Source organism: Phaseolus vulgaris, chromosome 7 (genome assembly GCF_051622355.1).
Source record: "Phaseolus vulgaris cultivar YP4 chromosome 7, ASM5162235v1, whole genome shotgun sequence".
Taxonomy (NCBI): Eukaryota; Viridiplantae; Streptophyta; class Magnoliopsida; order Fabales; family Fabaceae; genus Phaseolus; species Phaseolus vulgaris.
In genome coordinates this window covers 9,667,726-9,689,774 of record NC_143504.1, presented here as the reverse complement: position 1 = coordinate 9,689,774, position 22,049 = coordinate 9,667,726, and the positions used below count along the sequence as shown (strand labels likewise).

At 29.6% G+C, this 22,049-nt stretch overlaps 3 protein-coding genes across 3 annotated transcripts; 2 read left to right on the top strand and 1 right to left on the bottom strand.

Annotated features, from left to right (window-relative positions):
- Positions 1-152: 152 nt before the first annotated feature.
- Positions 153-3,923, bottom strand: LOC137828033 (Tetratricopeptide repeat (TPR)-like superfamily protein). The gene is made up of 6 exons (XM_068634432.1): positions 3,619-3,923; positions 3,051-3,138; positions 2,710-2,770; positions 1,176-1,468; positions 802-948; positions 153-613 (listed from the first exon to the last, which is right to left on the bottom strand). Exons 1-6 carry the CDS (start codon positions 3,765-3,767, stop codon positions 326-328), a joined length of 1,026 nt encoding a protein of 341 aa, XP_068490533.1. The 5' UTR covers positions 3,768-3,923; the 3' UTR covers positions 153-325.
- A 1,119-nt stretch (positions 3,924-5,042) lies between these two features.
- On the top strand, positions 5,043-10,616 carry EMB3003 (2-oxoacid dehydrogenases acyltransferase family protein). Its single transcript, XM_068634207.1, has 7 exons — positions 5,043-5,883; positions 6,414-6,686; positions 7,520-7,711; positions 7,811-7,898; positions 9,737-9,807; positions 9,916-9,999; positions 10,120-10,616. The coding sequence occupies exons 1-7, from the start codon at positions 5,314-5,316 to the stop codon at positions 10,222-10,224; spliced, it is 1,383 nt and encodes a 460-aa protein (XP_068490308.1). The 5' UTR covers positions 5,043-5,313; the 3' UTR covers positions 10,225-10,616.
- A 4,040-nt stretch (positions 10,617-14,656) lies between these two features.
- On the top strand, positions 14,657-15,411 carry LOC137828435 (uncharacterized). The gene has a single exon (XM_068635014.2). The coding sequence runs from the start codon at positions 14,813-14,815 to the stop codon at positions 15,272-15,274; it is 462 nt and encodes a 153-aa protein (XP_068491115.1). The 5' UTR covers positions 14,657-14,812; the 3' UTR covers positions 15,275-15,411.
- Positions 15,412-22,049: the final 6,638 nt, after the last annotated feature.

Here is a 22,049-nt window from a genome sequence, read left to right as displayed (position 1 = left end):
AAGTGGAGGCCTACATACAGAGCACGCCAACAATGATTCAAAATATATGATATAAGCAATGACGAAATGACAAAATGATGAAAGGAACCACTATAACAAGGCTTGAAAATGACCATTTTGTAAAATAAATAAAAATAAAAGGAGGATTCTCATAAGTGAAAACACCATCAGCACCATTATTAGAGAATTGAGCACTTTCAACTACATTTGCTAGTTTGTAGTAACTACACCAATAGAACCAAAATTCCTTCCAAACACAACCAAGTTATTGAAAACTATGTATTTAACTATGCCATGTTCATAGGGTGAGTTTATATAATGGCACTCATTTCTTCTCTGCTGATTTGGTGACGGTAACTCCTTTGCTTGCATCAACAAGTCCCTTCAAAGAATCTCTCCTAGGCCGTGCAACCTTGTTGTTAGGATCAAATAGCAGGACTTCTTCAAATGCCTTCAAAGCAGACTTGTAATCTTTTTTACTGTCATAGGCATCTCCAAGATTGTTCCAAGCTGTGACATAGCCTGGTTGAAGCTTGACAGCTGTCTCAAACTGAGCAATTCCCTTGTCAACTTTCCCATCGCGGACATAGCTTACACCAAGAGCGTTGTAAACCTATTGGTGGATTGGTTTATGCAATAGTCACCAAAGTTGTTAACAAGTCATATTAGAATAAGAAAGGAGAACCACCAACACACTCTTTATTGTTGATAATTTTTTTATTAGAAACTACTAATCATGAATGGAAACTCATTTAATAATGAGTGAAACTACAATGGTTGCAATCAAACAAACCCTCTAACCTGAGCAAGATCCGGGTTATCCCCATCCCATTTATCAATTGCTTGGAGCAAGAACTTGGTAGCAGCAGGGTAAAATTTCCTGCGCAGCATCACTGCACCAAGTTCAAAAAGCTCAGTTGCACCAGCATCACCACTTCTTACTTGCTCCTGAGACAGTGGAAGAAAAGGAGTAAGGACAAAGGATCATAAAACATCTAGTTCCAAGTGGCTTGCACTTGTGTATATAATCTTTATTAGGTACCAAACCAGAGAAAAAAAATCAAGACACCTAACATAAAATTCAGGGTCTAATACATTTTGAGGTTCACGTCATGTATCCTGCACAAGAGAAACGTCTAATAATATAAAGGACCAAAGGGAAGATAGGTTCTTACCTGCAACTCCTTGGCAGATAGGTCGAGTTCTCTGCGGACAAGAACTTGACGAATCACAAAAAAAGTCCCAGTCCCTAGCAAACCCAGTAGCAATAGCAAGTATATTAGTTGGATGCTTAAATCAAACAATTCTCCAACCTCATATATCTCATTTATCTTCATTGAGCTGCTTGCATAAGAAACATCAGGAGAAATCACTGATATAGTTTGTCCAAGCAAGAATGCTGAAACCCATTTGGATGATCTTGCACCATCTTCAAGATGTTTGGTTGTAAAGTCATTCACTGAAAATCCTGCAACATTAAAACAAGTGACTATATCAACTTTAAAACAAAATTTGAAGACTTTGAATTAGCTGACGTTTGCCCAAATGTTTGAACCAAGTTTAACACAATGCTTAGAATTAAAAAGGTACGCAAATTTTCCATAGATTTTACCCAATCAGTTTCAGCAATTTGACTACTAACAACAATCAACATAATTAAACTTAATGAAAACATCATGATTATTTTTGCTACCTACAGCTGTCAAATAGAGTTGAATGATTGAATCCATTCCAATCATTTAGCCCATTGTAGTTTGCACACTTCTTAAAGACAGGTTCAACCCCTCCCTTAATCCGCTAGCCATTCAAGGTGGCTGGCTTTCTTATGCAACAAAAAAAAAATTAAAATACTTTCCCAAGTATTTTTCTTAATTTAAATCCAAATTATTGTTTATAAGTTATACTTAATCGTATTGAAGAAGAATTATAAATTTATGGCCTTTTTAGGGTTAAAAAAATTGTATCTTGGCTGTTAATTTTTCTGCTTGTAGAAGTGTTATTTTTTAATTGCTGTGTGACAAAAAAGAAAATAAGAAACGGGGATAGTAATTTGGTTCCCTACAAATTAAGAGGGTTAACAACCCCAAATTCCATGACTTGTCATGGATGGTTAACACATTGAGCAGCTTGAAGATCAGCTACAAGAACAAAAGATGCAAACACCCATTACCAATAAATACAAGCAAGGGATAGGGGCAAATCAGATTACTGAAAAACAAAATGGGTAACAACACACTTCAAATTAGTGAAATAACACTGATTAAACCAAGTCCATTAGTAGCAGACAGTCAAACACAGATGGGGAATCTTCTCAACAAGCAAAAACGTACATCCATATCAGTAACATTATATACAATGTAATTGACTGACGAACATGTAAATCTAAATGCATAGCTGCATAATATAATTTTTCCTGCTGTTCATCTCAACAAACCTCATTATCATTTCTTTTATGTTTTTGTTTTATCTTGGCATAATAATGGAGCATTTATTGATCATTACATAGAATGCTTCAGAGGTCTATCAAAATTTGGGCACGAATATGGTCAGTTTCTACATTCTAGAGCAACAACAACTTGTTAAGACTATACTTTGTACCATTACAAAACTTGCCATTTTTCTATAAAACACATTAGACCAATTCACTCGTTATATATGGAAAAAACATGTTAAGAATAATAAAATTAGAAACAGAGAATAGGGAATTACCTGTAAATTGTTTGTTGAAAAGGGTGCTAAGGAATTCCATTGGCATTTTCCTTTGAAACTTCTGTCTTCGTCCACGATGGAAGAAAAGATTAGTATCCGGAACTTAAGGAGTAAACAAAAGGCATGAATAATGAGAATGCTTTACTGATGATGGTATTTAGAATGAAGCATTTATACAAGACCTAGAGTTTATTTCTGTCAGCAAAATAAAAGAGAAATCAATGCATGAGTAGGAGAATCAGATAATGAAAATGAAAGATGAAATTTGAAACACAAGATTCGGTATAAAGGATGTAATGAAATGCTTAATTTTGCTGTAAAACACGTGAATGTTAAACAACCTGCAGCAAAATCCCACTCTTCATTGCATCAAGATTGTCTCCATGTCGTATGGAACCTTTATGCTGAATTCCGAAGGCATTTACCTTTCTGTAAATAGTGCTTTAAGTTAATATTCATCCATGCATCACACCACTGTGAACCACTAAAAAACAAGAGCCTTTTAAGAGGGTAACAAAACTGAAAGTATTTAACACGAATATGTATCATACTACAAGTCTAGAAATTCCTCTCCCCTAGCACTCCAACACAAATCACTCTATTACAAAAAGAGAAATGCTAGCAACCCACTTTCCACTGTGAGCTGAAATTTGTTAGAAATCGCAAAATTGTACTCTTTAGTAGCAGTAGTAGCCAACAAAAAAACTAACTTAGTGCTGGCCAATTACATAGTTACCCAATTCAGTACTCTCTTAAACAACATTAATCACTAACACTGACAGCATTTACACGAACCATTGAAGAAGGAGGCAAATGAGGCACCCCATTAGCACACGATGCTTAAAGCTCTAAACTTCAAAGTAAGAGACATAAATGGTAGAAAATTAAAGAGATAAGAGAGAGGATTACTTTACAGAACATGAGTAACGACGAGGAGGTGAGGATTGGGAAGGGAATTGGTTGCAGAAAAGGGTGAAGGGAGCAGATTCATTGAACTTGGATGTGAACAGAGTGGAAAGAGAGGGAGGAGAAGAGGAAGGGAGAATGGAACCACCCATCTTCTGTTTCTGCTTCTTGGGTTTGTTCCAGTTGGGGTTATCCTGCTCAACCAACCTATGCCACCTTGGACGGGAACATCATGGTTACATTACCTTTTCCATTATCCTTTTTAGTTTTCGCAATTTTCTTTACTAAATCTCATACATATATTGTTCTATCACTTTATATATATATTTTTGCTTTTATTGATTGGACTTTAATATTTTAAAAATAATATTTTTAATCTCTAGTTTTAATGGTCTAATTTTAGTTGATATATATGAAAATATTTTTTTAGTAATTTATTATCTGATTTTAATAATGTAACAAATTCATTATTTACATATATTAACCAAATTTAACAAATAAAATCATCATAATCAATATTATTTATTTTATAAATTTATGGAGTACAAAACTATAAATATAAAATTATTCACATATGAAACTATAGAGACCAACATTATAACTAGACTTAAAAGAAAAAATTCTAATAAAAATACATAATATGTCATAAATTTTTTTAAAAAAATGTCTTAAAATTATTATAATAATTATTTATAAGAATATTTTTTCAAATATATCACATTATTGATGTGCAATTTTAATTATTATTCTTATTATAATTCAATTAATATGATTTCTCTGTAAATATTTGACTATATAAAATTATATTGAAAAAAAACCCTACTTTTTTACAACATACTTTTGCTAGAAATCTTTGGTGCTTATTGTTGCCATCCAACTCAATCTCTTCCTCCACTGCATGTTAAAATTTACCATTAATTATTCAATCTATATTAATTAATATTTATAACTAGTTATTGTATTCTCTCATTTTATCCTAATAATCTATATATACTTATAAATAAGTCAATTCTCCCTTTCAAATAGATCTTGATTTTGTTGTTTCACTACATTTTTATAACAATGTCTATTCATTATTATTTTTAAATAGATAATTTAACAAATTTTATGTTTAATTAATTCTATTGCGTAACACAAGTATGATTTATCAACTAAGTAATTTTGTTGATTTTTAAATTTGAAGTTGTGGCTGGTCGATAATTATATATTTCCAGTACAATGTTTTAAGTTATAATTTACTAAATACATTTCCTTAGTTTAATATTTAAAATAAAGAGAATTTGAGAAGTAGAAATATATTTTTAAAGTTAACCATTGAAAAACACAATGTTTTGATATATAAATAAATCACTTTCTATTTTTCTTACAGTTTTGACTACTTCACCATTTTTTTTACTAAATTGCAATTTTTATTTTATATTTTTTTTATCACGACTTTGTTACTAAAGTGCAAAGAAACATGAACTAACACTTAAAAGACGTTACTAACATTAACACATAACATTGGCGGTGTGGTACGGTGGTTGATTGGTTTGGTTTTGTTAGAGTTAGAAGTTGGAACCTCCGTCTTCCTTCGATGAATTCGAGGAAATCGCTCTCTACTTAACAACACTGAACAACACACTCATTCTTCTCATTTTCTTTCTCTTCAATCGAATCCAACCCAAAACCCATTCTCATTTTTTCATTCATTCAACCATGGCTCACCTTCTTCACACTCCCTTCATCCCCTCTTCCTCCTCGCTCCGCCGCGCCGCCGTTACCCACCGCAAAACGACGTCTCCCCTGGTCGTTCGGGCTAAGATCCGGGAGATTTTCATGCCGGCACTCAGCTCCACTATGACGGAGGGCAAAATCGTCTCCTGGACCAAATCCGAGGGCGATAAGCTCTCCAAGGGCGACAGCGTCGTTGTCGTTGAGTCTGACAAGGCCGACATGGACGTCGAGACATTCTACGACGGCTACCTCGCCGCCATCGTCGTCGAGGAAGGTGGTGTCGCTGCCGTCGGATCCCCCATCGCATTCCTCGCTGAGACCGAGGATGAGATTGCTCAAGCCAAGTCCAAAGCCTCCTCTTCCTCTTCCGCGCCCGCGCCTGCAGCTGCAGCTGCACCAGCACCGCCCGTTGAGTCTCAACCGGAGAAGGTTGCGGCCCCCGTCGCAGCTGCGGTTCCGGCTCCGGTCGTAGTGTCCAGTCATCCCGCTTCGGAGGGAGGGAAGAGGATTGTTGCGTCACCTTATGCGAAGAAGCTCGCCAAGGAATTGAAGGTGATTTTATAGTTAGTTAGAATTTGGTTAGACGGTTGTGAATGAGTTAGATAGTTACATAAATTTCTAGCTGAATACTTATATAAGAAGAAAATAATGCACAAAATGAGTCAAACTTGTTAAAGTTAACTTATGCTGCTCAACATTTGCCATTTAGAGACCTTTAGAGAAGGTAGACAAGCTTCTATAAATATTGAAGTGCGTGTGTAGGTTTAAGTTATAAGAGATGTTTATTTTGTTTTATGATTTTGTTTTCTTATGAGTTGAAGTTTAACTTAAGAGAAATGTTATAAGAGATGTTTAATTGATTTTAACTAAGGAGAGAATTTTAAGTCATTTTACCTTTTTATATTTTTCTCTTATAAGTATTTATTAAGAAGTTTAATCTATTAAGGTCTTAGTTGCATTTTGTCCATTACATGTTGCCTAATTGTAAGAGCTTTACTCATCTATCACATTCACATCTTCTGCATTTTCTTGTTCTTTCCATTCTCTCTGTTCGTTTGGACTCTTGACATGTTTTCCAACAGGTGGAGTTGGGGAGGGTAGTGGGAACTGGACCAATGGGGAGGATTGTTGCTAAAGATGTTGAGGCATTTGCAGCTTCTGGAAATGTTGCAGCAGCTGCATCACCAGCACCAGGCAAGAGTGCAGCACCTGCAGGGGTGGAGTTGGGATCTGTGGTGCCTTTCACCACAATGCAGGGTGCTGTGAGTAGAAACATGGTGGAGAGTTTGGCAGTTCCCACGTTCAGGGTTGGTTACACCATCACCACAGATGCACTTGATGCCTTGTACAAGAAGGTGAGCTTTGAATGTGCAATACATTAAATGTGGTTGTATTGAGTTGCTATTCTAGTTGACTAAATCACATTGATAGATTATGTTGGTTTTCTTTTCAATGTTTGTTATGGTTTTTTTTGCTAGTTTGATGTTGCAATACTGTGTAGGGAAGAGGTCACACTATTATTACAGATCCTTTGGCTTGGTTTTTTGACTGTTTGAAATGTTCTAAATGTTTTCAAACTCTGTTCCCAGGTTCTGCATTTTGTTGAAAGCTTGGTGCCTTTAGAGATTAACACTCAACTCATAAAAGGGTGATAAGGGGGGAATTCACATACTTTGTAGTTTGTATATGGTACTAAATATGAAAGTTCTACCACTAAGTCATTAGATATGGTTGTGATTATGATTATGATTGATGCGAGATGAATATCACATGGATTCCTGTGACCTTTGTGTTTAATATATAACAGCACTTTATCCAATTTGCATATTCGATAGTTTGTTTCATAAGATAATATTCTTAGACCGTGTAATGAATGGGGGTTTATTAATTGACAGAGTCAATTGCAAGTATTGTTCCCATTTTTTTTCTATAGGATCTTCACATAACTCAAAAAGGAGTCAAAAAAGCTGGAAAGGAATTTATTACCATAAGGGGTCAAGTGTAAAAATGCTAGCCATGTATTCTTTGTGATGTTCTTACTTGTGATTTGAACATGCTATCGGCAGTTCATGGTAGTTTGATATCTTCACCTTTTCAAATTATTTGTACCGCGCACCCTGGAGTTCTGGATTCATACCCAAACTGTTATTATCTTTTCATTCATTAATTCTATGTTAAAATCTTCCAGATAAAGTCAAAGGGAGTTACTATGACCGCATTGCTTGCCAAGGCTACTGCGCTTGCACTGGCCAAACACCCTGTTATCAACTCAAGTTGTAGAGATGGTAATAGCTTTACATATAATAGCAACATCAATGTTGCAGTTGCTGTGGCTATAGATGGCGGATTGATTACACCAGTGCTTCAGAATGCTGATAAGGTTTTTTTTTATACTCTAATTTGATCAGCTTCTAATCCCCTCTTCTCTAGTGTAAGATGGTTCTTAATTGTGAAAAGGTATATTTGATGTAAATTGTAGATTGATGTATATTCATTGTCAAGAAAGTGGAAGGAGTTGGTCGATAAGGCCAGGGCCAAGCAGCTTCAACCTCATGAATACAACACTGGTACTTACATGCATTTTATTGGTTTTGTTCTACATCTTAGCAAATTTTAAAATTTATTATTGAATCCTTAAAATTTGTAGGTAGGGTCTAGAAATTTTGATAGTTTACTTCATATTATTAGAGTTCAGAAGTATATCACTACATACCTAGGAGATATCTTTGAATGAAAAGAAACAAAGTTTCAAAATATGAATGACAATATTGGCGTTCAAGTTCTTGATTAATGTGTGCACTGGGCAGACTTGTCTAAAGTTAATTTCAGTCTGAAAATTGGATTGGGATGCTTTGATGTTTTATCATCTACTTAGTCTTCTTTGACTGGATTGCAACTGTGAAATCAATGAATATATGACACAAACTTTATACATATGCATGGGCTATATATTTGAACAGTTGGTTTTAGGCATGAAATGTAATCATGTAGGCGTAAAGTATATTTGTGGAGCACTTGCAGTAGTTTATAACTATATACCAAAGAAAAATCTTTGTTCATATGGGTAATTCACTGACAAAGCTGAAGATTGTATCTGAATGTTTATCTATTTTCTTTTAGTGTAAGTTGAAGTGATGTATGAATTTTGATACCAGAAAATCTGTACGGATCAGTTTTCTGGAGGGTTTTGATGTTCCGTAGTTGTATTCTTTTAGGTTTACAATTGCAATGATGTTTAAGGTTGAAAGAATACATTGGGCTTGAAAGACTAAGGAAGATAAATGAGTCCTTAAGCATGAGGATTGACAAATATGATTTAGAATTAATTTTTGAGCAGAGGATATATCCTCTATTATCTGGCCACTACGGGGGCTTTAGTTAACCTAAGACTAAGGATGCAAAAAAGTTCAATGAATAGAGAATGTGAAGTTTAGTGATGCTGTGATCATCATTATTCAACAGCGAGGTGTGATAAATAACAAGTTGGAGGGAATAAAAAAGGCATACAATTTAAAAACAAATAACAACAACCAAAGGCTTATCTCACTAAGTTTGGCCCTCCATTTTGGATGATATATTAGTTAAGGCCATCAGACTCTTTTAAAGATCAAAATTTTCGTAAAACAATTTAGCACAAGGTCTTGATAGTTTTTCTTATTGTTTTCTTAGTTCTTTTACCTACCAATTTTAATTGTACTATCTTTCACTTGATCCACTCTGCTATTCACTAGAGCCTCCATTGATATTCTTTTTACATACCCAAATCACTTAGATGAGTTTTGGCCATATCCTTGTCCAAGTCCAAGTTTTATTTTCTTGTCTGTCTACCTCATCCATCATAGTCTGTTTTCTTTTACTTCACTTATTTTTACTCTCATTAATACCAAGATGGATCCGAGATACCTAAATTGCAAAGTTTCTGGTATTATGTGGGGAATACTAAACTCTGTTTTTCTCACCAATCTTAAAATCTCAGTTCTGACTTTACTCAAGTATAAGGCATTGATTCCCCCCCATTAAGGAGACATTACACTGTTATAATTGAATATTAAGGTTTACAACCAATGATTTAAATATTTTTAAAGGCCATACTTTATTATCATTCTGTGATTTTCTTGGCAATTTAATGGAACCACTGGAATTCATGGTGCTGCTGGTGTCTTAGTGGCCCATATTGTGTGGACTATTAGTGCTGACTAGTTCAATTCTGCCTGATATATTTGCTTTCTATTATTCTTGTTATGGGGATCTCTTGAATAAGAAGGATACAGATCTATTTTATTTACGGTGAAGAGTTTATGCCTTTCTAATGGTTGAACACTGACATCCAATTGGATCAAATTAAGGACTCTGATTTGGATATTTGTTCATCCTCACTGATTGCTTTTATTATTTATTTTTACAGGTACTTTCACTCTTTCCAATCTGGGAATGTTTGGTGTTGATCGCTTTGATGCTATTCTGCCACCTGGAACTGTGAGTGTTTTACTTGTGGTCAAATATTGCAAGAGATTGGCTATATGTTCCAATTCGATTAGTGATGGGCAACACGAATATTATCATTCTTTGGATTTATTTGTGTAGGGAGCAATAATGGCTGTTGGAGCATCACAGCCAGCTGTTGTGGCTACCAAGGATGGTCGCATTGGCATGAAGAACCAAATGCAGGTGCGAGAGTCGTAACATATGTATATATAGGAGTATCCGAGTATGACTTAGTTATTGTTAGAAAAACATAAATCCAGTTCCAAACTTGTTTCCTATAATAGAAGAAATTTAAATTTGCAGGTCAATGTTACAGCCGATCATCGAGTCATCTATGGTGCTGATTTGGCTTCGTTCTTGCAAACACTTTCACTGATTATTGAGGATCCCAAAGATCTTACTTTCTAGTCTCATTTTCCTAACAAAGTGAAAGAGCATTCCAATTCTGGGTGTGATTCCTCTCATCAGGTTTGTGAAGTTATTAATTGTTGACAAGCAGAAATTGAGGAGTCAATTACTCTTCACTCGGGATTTTGCCAAGAGTTTTGAGTAGAAAAGTTGAGCTGTGGTTTCTTATAACATATTTTTAGTCGAAAATGCCATTTACATTTTTCTTTTAATGCTACCTGATTTTTTTTTATTTTGTTTATTTGGGATGTTCATTATTGTCTAATAATGCACATAATTTATGTAAGCATACAACTTATTTTTGGATTCCAAATCTGGAAAAGTGAAACTCAAAGGATTGAACATTGATTATGTGATGGAATGGAACCAGGAAAGGTTAGTGATGAAGAAAATTGCTGCTGCAATATGATTGTCATAACACTTTGATTCAATGGCAAAGAATAATAGAAAATATGGTTGCACTTAGTTGAGGGAAAGTTAGACTTGTTTCAGTATTGAATATTTTTCAATGGAAAAACCTCCGTAGTCTGAGTTACTTGTCCAGAAATTTTGCAGGTTGGTAGTAAAATGAGAAGAGAAATACGTATTCAAGTTGGTTACTTGAAATGCTATTTGTATTATTTTTAGTTCTTGAAAAAAATTGTTTATGTATTTTTTTAATTAAAAAAGGAGGATTAGAAGCCCCCAAACTATGATGAAACAACACAGGGATTTAAGTAGTCTCAGTACATCTCCAAGAAGAAAGAACACAACCAATAGAACCTCTTAAAAGTTTGTTTCTAAGTTTTTATTGTACTAACAAATTTATCCCATTGTACCTCGTTCACAAGTTCCTTTTTTTTTTGGACTGATGAAAAATATTATACTTCTTTTTACTAAAATTTATCGGATCAAATATTATGTGTTACATTTGAACTCTGTATGATATACACAGTAAACATGAATATTCAAAAGTTTAAATGTACTTATTTTATCCTTTTGGTTCTTACTTTTTTTTTGTTATTTTAGCTCTTATAATATAAAACTTTTCTATTTTAATTTTTTTATAACGTTTTACTATTAACCGATGAGTTGACACACAAAATACCATATCATTTAGATGTGACATTACATATCATAAAAATGAAATACCATGTCACTTAGATATGACATTACATCACATAGGATCATGATATATCACATCATTACTTAAACACAATATATTGATATTTAAGATTGAAAAATGTAAAACTTTATGTTGCAGAAATTTAAATAATAAAATTAATACATTAAAGAAATCATTTACATATTTAATGTGAGATTATTTTTTTCCTTGTAAATGTTTATTATATTATTTTTATGGTATTTTTGAAATATTATGTTACTTTACACAACTATTTTTAAAATAAATTAGTGTAAAAAAATATTTTATACTTAATAACTCACCTAGGAAAAATGATAGTTTTAGTTAAATTAATTTAAATTTTTTTACTCTATTTAAACATTGATTTAGATCGATTTTTCTGATCGATGAACAGATGAAGTAAAATTGCCTAAAATATTTAATATTTTCTTTTTATTCTACATATAAACATATTATTCTTCTTATTATTAAATATTGATAAATATTATTGAAATTTTTACTAAATATAATGTGTCAAGAAGAAAGAAAGACATGGGGGTGGAAAACTGATTGGGGTGCCGCGGGATGAGAGAACAGAGAAGAAAGAGTGAGGTGAAAAGTTATTAAGATTTTAAGGACAAAAAGGTACTTTCATATTTACTATGGGTGCCTGAAGAAAATATGGTGTGCAGGAAGAAGCAGCCTTAAGCCACCCTTAGAAATAACTTAGCCCAATCTTCAAATACCAAAACACACCAAGAATAGGAAGGGAAAAGAAAAAGAGTCTCAATTTTCAAATAAAGAAAATGAAACATACAATAAAAAAACAAGGTATATAATAAAACCCTTATAATAATATGAATTTTTGTGTTATGTATAGTGTCATTAAAATTGTTAGTGAAATAGAGTAATTTTTTTTCTGATATGCTTTTTTTACAGATAAATTTAGTTGCTACAATTTATCTTTATTTCTTAAAAAAATTACATTTTTTATTCTTTTACTGTTATATTTTATACATAACGATATTTTTAAAATTAAATTCCAAAATATTTAATCTTTTAGAGTTTATTAACATAAAAACTCGAAACAAAAACAAATAGTTTTATAACATTCTTTTCCAAAATCAAATAAGTCATCACTAATTATTTTAGCCCAATATTTGTTGAGAAGAAATATGGACATATTAAAGCAAAACTTAAAAAAAATAAAAATTAATGGTAATGGAGAAAATATATGAAGGATTATACAATGGATAAAATATTTTAAGCAATGAGCTAATCATTTATATATGCTAGGTTAAAATTTGAAAAAAAAAATATAAGATTTGATTTAAGGATGACAAAACGGGTCGATCCCCAACCGACTTCATTTAGGTGAAGTAGGTTAATTTTTTTAAATCAGTCAATCATATTAGTTGCGTCCGCCTAAACCGCCTGAAGGTCAGAGAGGCGGGGACCCTTTCTTATTTATTGCACTTTTAAAGAGAAATGTTATGCTTTTGGAATTAAGATTGATGGTAGTTATATAAAATTTTATTTACATAAAGAAAATTTATGCATCATTTTATTCATTGAAATATTGTTGATATTTACTTTATTTTGTTAGCCATTAAACCTTTTTTTATTGAAATATTAATGTTTGATTCAATTTTATTATTTTTTCTTATATTTTTATTGTCTAAAAAATAATATTAATAACTACAATCAAGTAAATAGATTCAAAACAAAATAATTAAAAAAAAAATGTCAAACCATCTCGTTTGGTGGTCACTCCTAATCTGACTATAATGAGAAAACATAAAAAGGATGATACAACTTTATTAATTTAAGTTTACTTTAATTTTTATTTATAGATTTAAACATTTCTTATGTATCATAGACATTATTTGATAATTAATGTTTTTAATTAATTAATTTAAGCATATTATTAATGCAAGTTAAACATTAGAAGTTATATTTTCTTCATTAAAGTTTTACAATTTGAGTCTAAAATATTTGAATTTTAGATATAAATTTTAAGTTAAAATTTGTAGAAAAAACTTATGATATATTTTTATAAGTTGTTTCGTATGTTAATTAACTTTTTAAAAAGTCATATTATCCATAAACTTACTTTATGGTTGATTTTTTTTTATTTCATTTAATCATACATAACAATTTATCTCCAAATTATGACATATACTTTTATGTTAATTATTTTCTTTAAACATTATACTGGTCAATTTAGAGAATGTGGGTTAGGTGTATGGAGGAGAAATTTTACATGCCTTAAACACTTTAAACACTACTAGACCAGGTGTATGGAGGAGAAATTTTACATGCCTTAAACACTATAAACACTACTACTAGACCATTTTATGAACTAAAAATTATAAATATTTAAAGTAATTTTTTTTATTAACAAAAGTTTTTAAAATAATTTTTAAATTAATATCTAAATATCACTACAAGAAAATCATGAAACAGAAACCAATTTTAGAAACTAACTGTTATAATGACTAAATTAGAAATCATTTTAGAGACTAAAAATATTTTTGATTTCTAAATTAATTTCTATTATTGTTAAATGGTTTCTAAATTGGTATCTAATTAACAATCAAGGTTTTCGCTATCAAATTTAGAATCTAAATAATTGGTAGTTAAAATTTTGATAACTAATTAGATACTAATTTAGTAACTATAATACCTAATTATTTTTTATGTCTAAAATTAGTTTCTATTTCATGATTTTTTTTTGTAGTGTATTAACTATTAAGTTTTTAGCTACTAATATTTTAACTATTAATATTTTATAGCGCATATGTTCATAAGCATTCTTAATTAGTTGTCTTTTGATTAACTGAAAATTAACCCAAAACAAAAAAAATATCATGTCACACGATGTTTCTTAGTATTATTGGAAACACATGTGCTTTTATCAAATATATCCACACAAATTGTGTGTAGAGAATCTCTTCAAACATTACATCACAATAATATAGTATTGTTACGTACTTTTAAGTTTCTCCAAGTGTTAGGTTCTGTTGGAGTTATTATTATCATCACGAGGTTTTGGCTAGTTAAAATGGTGTTGTAGTTCGATAGAACCAATTTGAATATTTCTTAAATACTATTATTTTTTATTTATAAAAATAATTATCAATAAATTCATAGTCTCTCGTTCCTGTTAAATGTTGAATTGAATCAACAATCTCAAATACTTGTGTAAAACAAAAATCCTGTATAACTTTTGTTTTTTTGCCTATTATTGATTTCATAGTGGATGAAGAAATGGGTACATTGGTTTAGGCTTTCATGGCAAATGAATAAATCTCATACTTAATATGTAGTGACAATAAATGTAGCTTTGTGCAGCAGTTGAACTAAAACCCTACCCATAAAACAATAATCTGGTCCAAACCCATACTACAAACCTAACCTAATCCACACTCAGACATCATTCAATCTCTCTAATATCAGAAAAATTTGTCATTAACTAGCCAGGCCATGGATACAGAAGCCTTGAGCTTCTCCAAAATGTGTGACACTTGTGTTTATAGCAGTGATTCACCTCCTACATCACCAAAGGCTTCTTCTAACCAAGTTCTTAGAGAAGGAAGCAAAGTAGATGAAGAAGAAGGGTTTGAAGCAAAACTGGTCTCTGAGGGCCACAGGAAAAGCTTTTCATTTGTGGAAAGTGGAAAGAAGATGAAAAGAGTTGATGATGATGAAGAGATTCCAATGGACTTGTTGTGGGAGGTTTTGAATGAAGAGTTGTCTTCAGCAACAAAGTTTGGTAGCTGTTCTTCAAGGGAGATGGTTGAATTCAGATGTGCTACAGTTGCCAAGACAAGCACTGCTCTTGTTCAAACCAAGAATAGGTATGGTATGGTGCTGATGATTAAGGTTTTCAAGAAGTTTTTTTCCCTCAACAATTCTCAAATCAAGTTATTTTGGCAATCAGACTAGAAGTAAGATTTTTCTCTAATTGTTTGGTTAATTAGGAGGTGGTTTTAAGCTTTCTATTGCATGAGATGCTGTCTCTCACCATGTAATGTGTATAAAAGAGTAAATATAAATTACAGATATTGTCTTTCTCTGATTTATTCATACGAGTTCCATTATTAGCTTTTGATTAATCAATAATTACATGCTTATGTTTTATTCTACATTTTTTTTCCCACTCATTAGAATTTTTTTTTTTACAAATTAGTTTTTTTTTTTCAATCACTCAATTCCATAAAATTAGTTTATGAAATGAGGTTTACAAACACACTCCTTTACAGTTTGATAGCGGGTGGTTTGATAAGTCCAACAAACATTCGTTAGGAAAGATTCGAAATGACTCTAATATCATATTAAGAAATTGACTTTAAGTCTAATTCAACCCCATAAAATCGATAAAAAGTTGACTTTAAGTCTAATTCAAGCCCATAAAACCGACTCATGAGATGAAGTTTGCATTCACTTAAATAACATATTTTGTGTTTCCTTCTTATAATATTAATCTGCCACTCACATTCACTCTTTTTTTTATAAAAAAAAAAACTATTTTCCTCATGTTTTTAATGAAATGACATATATATCTTCTAATTTTTTTAAATAGAAATTTACTTTTATTTTATTTCTAATAATTGATACCCATTTTTATTTTTTTTAATAAAAATGGCAAACAGTATAAAAATTAAGGATTTTTTTTATGAAAAAGAAGTTGAAAGATTTAATTACATTTTTTAATATAATGTCATGTGGTTATTGACAAGACAATCAAATTATTGTACAAGAAATTAGTCTCTGAATCAATGAAATAAAACAAATTGACATCTCACATACATTACTTTTAAAATAGACATTTAGCTACTTTATTGATGGATGTTGTTGAATTATTGGTGGATGGAAGAGTTTATTAAATACAAAATTTCATAATTTTGAATTTAAAATTTAGTCAATATTTCATTATTAGATAAAATAAGAGAAGAGAAAGTCGCTTTATTGAGTGCCATCTAAAAATATATAAAAGATAAATATTTATTTAAAAATAAGAAAGGTAAATATCATTTATTAAAAAAGTATGAATTAGAAAATTATATTTAAAACCTGAGACATAAGTGTCATTTTATTATAAATATAAGAAAATGTTGTGAGACTTTTTTAAAATTAGATGTGGTGTGAGTTTTATTTAGTTATATGAAGTGCAATCTTCTCTTAAAAACAAATAATTCATAATAACATTGTTATTATTAATTAAGAATAATAATAAATTGATATTTATTTATTTTAATTTAAATTAAATATTTAAAAAGTATTTTTCACTATTTTCTCTTAATTTGTTTTCAAACTAACAACTACTATTTTTCACTAATTGTTTTTTTTTTTTCTGTTTTCACCAAGCATTCTCTAAATTATTGAAGAAGAAAAAAACCACTCTCTAAAGTACTTTGCATGAATTTTCAAATGTGCTTCTCTTGGTGCTTTGTTAACGTTGTTTTCTTGCATGAAAATGATGCATAACACATGTCTACATGCTTGCATTTTTAGCATGAAAAATTCGGAAGGCATTTTAAAGGGTTTTTTCTTTACTCAATTTTCATTTTCTTAACTACAAAGATATTACCTTCTACAGAAATTCATAGGTAATATAAAAAAATTTGTAGATAAAATTAAGTTATCTATAAATTACTTACAGACAAATTTTTAGATAAAATCACTTTTAGATATTTATTACATATGGATTCTAAAAATTCACAAATAAATTAAAAACGATCATATATGTAAAAAATATCCATATGTGATATATATGTAGGTTCCATATGTGATTTATTACGAACGGATACCAAATTTAGTATGGTATTACTTACAAAAATATCTATAGAAAACTTTTTCTTTTGCAATTTTAATAGAAATGAGTCTTTTCTATTTTATATATAAAATTTAGACATATGAATAAGATTTTTTTTTTTTAAAAAAAAAACTCAGTGAGATAAGTAGATTTTCAGGAAACTTTTTAAATATTTAAAATGTCATTCAACAAGTAATAAATGTTGAAAGAAGTATTATCTAAGTTTAATAATGTAAAGTAAAAAAAATTCAGACATAACACAATAATTCAACCATAATGAAAAACATATAAGCAATAAATACTCATCTAGTTTGTTAATACACTAATAGTCACTTAGTGTTGTTGTCCATCTTCTTACACTTGTTTATATAAACATTGTTGTTGTGATTGCAAATGTAAGAACTTTTGTTATTATTAAGGCCTTTTTCAAGTTAGCTTTTCTTAATCATTGGGTTTAAGGAACTTCAAGGTTGAATATTTATAAAGGGTATAATTTTGGTTTCATGATTTTTATTACTATTAGATTTATGTGTTATTGCTAATAAAGATTAAAATAATGTGTAACATTTATTTGTTTTTACAAAGTTGTCACAACAATCCACCCAAGAGGTATGAGTGACACTCCAGTGTGCATTATGTTACTACATTACAAGAAAATCATGAAATACAAACCAATTTTAAATATAAAAAGAATTAATTGTTATAGTGATTAAATTAGAAAGCATTTTAGACACTAAAAAAAATTGGTTTCTAAATTAGTTTTTATTATTGTTAAATGGTTTCTAAATTGGTATCTAATTAGCAACCAAGATTTTTGCTACCAAATTTAGAATCTAAATAATTGGTAATTAAAACCTTGATAGCTAATTAGATACCAATTTAGAAACTATTTAATAATAATACAAATTAATTTAAAAACAATTTCTTTTTAGTTTTCAAAATGGTCTCTAATTTAGTCACTATAATAACTAATTTTTATTTATTTTTAAATTAATTTTTATTTCATAATTTTTTGTAGTGCTAGTAATTACGTTATAATGTATATTAAATGTCCTAGTTTTCTATGATTGAGAGATTTTAAATTAAAGAAACTTTGGTGAAAAGAAATCAATTTTCTTAGAAAATGAAGGCATCTTTAGTAGAATTGATTGGTTGCAATGATAAAAGACAACAATATAACAAAATATCTTTTATAAAATGAAGACTCATCATGACCATTGCATTACACAGACTCTCATAAACTATTGGGTGAAGACCACAAATAATTTTACATTTCATTTAATACAATCAATGTCATAAAGAAAAGCAACTAGAACAACATAATTACACCAACACAATATATATGCAACAACAAGGTCACAATTTCACTAACAATAAGAATTTCACTTTGAACCAAAACTTTTGGTTGCAGAATTAACAACATATTGGGGAAGAAAAGAAACCATAAACATATCAATAATAAAATCAAAAGAAAAATCATGATTAGTTAAAATGTTGAAAAAAAATATCTTGATCACAATTGGGATTTTTCCATGTCAGACGTGATTCACTAAATTGTTATTTAATGGTAGATGCGATGACTTTCGATGTATTTTTTTTACGGATATACCAAAACATATTCATATTATTTTATTAGATAATAAAATGTTTTAATTAATAGTAAATTATACATATTTAAGTTTATTAATTTCTTATATTTCTCCAACAAGTTGAATAATAGTACGTTCACCAACCGAGGAGGACCTCCTCTTTTGAGTGTGACATGTGATCCAAATGTTGCATGTGACTCTACTAAATAACAATTAAATTTAAAAAATATAATAATTAGTTATTATATTAAAAAATAAAAATAAAATAAATAATAATTTAGAGACTAAAATTATTGATATCTAAAGTAGTTTCTATAATTAATAAAAATTTATAAAATAATTTATAAATTGATATCTAAATTAGTTACCTAGGTTTTAGTTACTAATATTTTAGATTATAAATTGGTGTCTAAAAGAGTAATAGAGACTAATTTAGAACATAAAGTATAGTAAGTAGTTAAAACCTCGGTAGCTAAGAGTTAGATACCAATTTAGAAACTATGTTATAAACTTTTATTAATAATAGAAACTACTTTAGATACCAATAATTTTTTTAATTTATAAAATGGTCTCTAATTTAGCAAAATAGTAACTAATTATTTTGGTCTCTAAAATTAGTTTTTATTTAATAATTTTCTTGTAGTAGTGATTGACTATTGAAGCTAAGTGTGTGACTGGGATATGGAGAGGCGAGGTTGCAAGATTAGGAGTAGTGTATGATCGATTAGAAGCAACAAGTGGGAAAGAGGATGGGGTGGATCCAATAGCAAAGGTTGGTCGCCAACATCAATTGCTAAACGGGTAAGAAATGAAGATGAAGAATGTGTAGTGAGTTAAGCAGATAGTGAGTGTAAGTTGTTTTTCCGTGATAATAATTTTTTCATGTAATGTTTCTCCCTTCCCTTTGTTGGCATGAGGTGATAAGGCAAGAGAGGTAAAAAACTTCCTAATGACATCTCTATATACAAAATAAATGTTAGCATTTATATTCCAAGGTAAGCAAACAACAATAAAAAGGGATAATTATATATAATAATAACATTTAATATTATTAATTATACAAGTTCATTACAATATATTAACACAAAACTCAAAATGCCTAAATTATTCCGAGCTAGAGATGTCATAGTCATCTCCAGAGTCATCTTCACTTTCTCTCTTTTCATTATGTTCTTTCCATTTATTTGTTTCTTCATTCATTTTATCTTAAAATATTTACACGTTGGTGATGTCCACTTGTTCAAGATTAGTCTCTAAATCAATCCAAAAACTTCTTCAACTTTAATCACTTCATCGACATGTGACATTTCATCTACTTTATATGACACTTCCATTTGTTCACCATCTTCTTCTATGTAACCTGAGGACTTTGTCTTGATTGCAACATATCAACCACATTTTTATCGTTTAATGTTGGTATGGTACATAATACACTTGCCACATGTGCAATGATAAATTGATAAAATGACAAGTGTTATTTCCATTCAAATATTCACAATATCATTTTTAGAATTCATTTTTGCACCTCTTCTTAATGGATCAAACCAATACAATTTTATTGAAATGATTAAAATGATGTTATACAAGTGTTTCAAATAAACTACGTCTACATGTTTTTCCATTTAATAGATTTTCAAAAAAAATTCTCCATTCAAATTGATCCATACATCACAATTCACACAATCCAAATGTGCAGTAAGTCTTCGAAATTTCAAAAACCTTTAACTAATTCTTACTTTTATAAAATGACTTGCATTATATTTTATCTTGGATGCAGAATTATTACAGAATAAATTTGTTAGCATCTAAAATTCCAATTTATAAAATTGCATAAAGTAGTGTAGAATTCAATCTTTGTACACAATGAACATAACTGACATCAACTAAATCAATATTAATTACTAGAATATTAAGTAGATTTTTTTTTATGTGGACGATATCAATGTTTCAACACCCTTATTATTATAACTTATCATAGGTTTAAAAGTACTAATTAGAATGACAAATTGTATTTAGAAGGTTGGAAAAACAAGACAAGTAGAATGATAAATCGTATTATTTTTTTAACTTTTTTTTGCTTACAATCTGCTGTAGCTTTTGTCTTGATACCTTAACACTAATTTCATCTATTTTTTTTTTAAATATTATTTATTATAATATAATATTTATTTTAAAAAATAATTTTTTTATTATTAAAGTGTCAAATAACATATTAGTTATATTAGTTAACTGTGCCGCTTCTATTCGAAAATGTGGATAACATATTAATTTATTACATGTTTATACTTTTTGTATAAAAAAAGCTTATAATAACTATTTTCCTTTATAATAGACAGATAAAGTCTTTTACACCTAAATCAAGAAAAATATTTCACTTCTTTTTTTCATTTTTAATGTAATTTAAGTGAGTTTCACTTGTTGTCAGTAATTTTCTTATTTTAATACAAAGTTACGTGTCATGGTATTAATATAACTATTTTTTCATATTAATTAATTAAGACGTTATTAATATTTCTCATGACACTTTCTACATGACATAACTAAAGGATATAAAAGATAATTATAGTTGTGACAAGAGGATAGAATATTTTGTTGTTGTTTTACTGAAACTGAAAATTTTACTAAGAACGTATTTGATTCCTACGTGATAATCCACTTATCACAGTTAAATTACCCTTCAAATTATTTAAATTCCAAAAATCTTTTACAAACTGAGAATACTGTAATTTTCCCCTTTTTATTTTATAATTACTAGTACAATAATCCATACTTAGACGGATGTTAAATTAATAATTTTACATTATTATAACAAGAAATTTTATTATATTTTTGTAATTATTTTAATATATATTAGTAAATGTATAATTTTAGATACTATTATAAATACAAAGATTTCTTATGCACATATATCATCTTGATTTATAAAATTGTATACTTTTATAATCATTTGCTTGATTTTTGTATATTTTTTCTTTTCTTTGGCATAATAATTAATAACAATAATCAAACAGAAATAGAATGCAAGAATCACAAAAAAAGCTTGTGTTTTACGTTTTCCATAATTAATACTAAACCAAAAACACATAAAAAACGAGATTAAATGCAGATTAATCAGAACCAGAATTCAGAAAGTGAAAAGGCCAAAAATAATAAAAGAAAAAAGGACAAACCCACACTAAGGCATAGATACAGAAGTTACGCATACCCATGAATTTTTCCAATTCAATAAATAATTCTATAAGATATTATAAATATCTTTATTGTCTGAAAGCAAAAACCTTATTCTCATCCACAATCCTTCCATCTTTTATCAGGA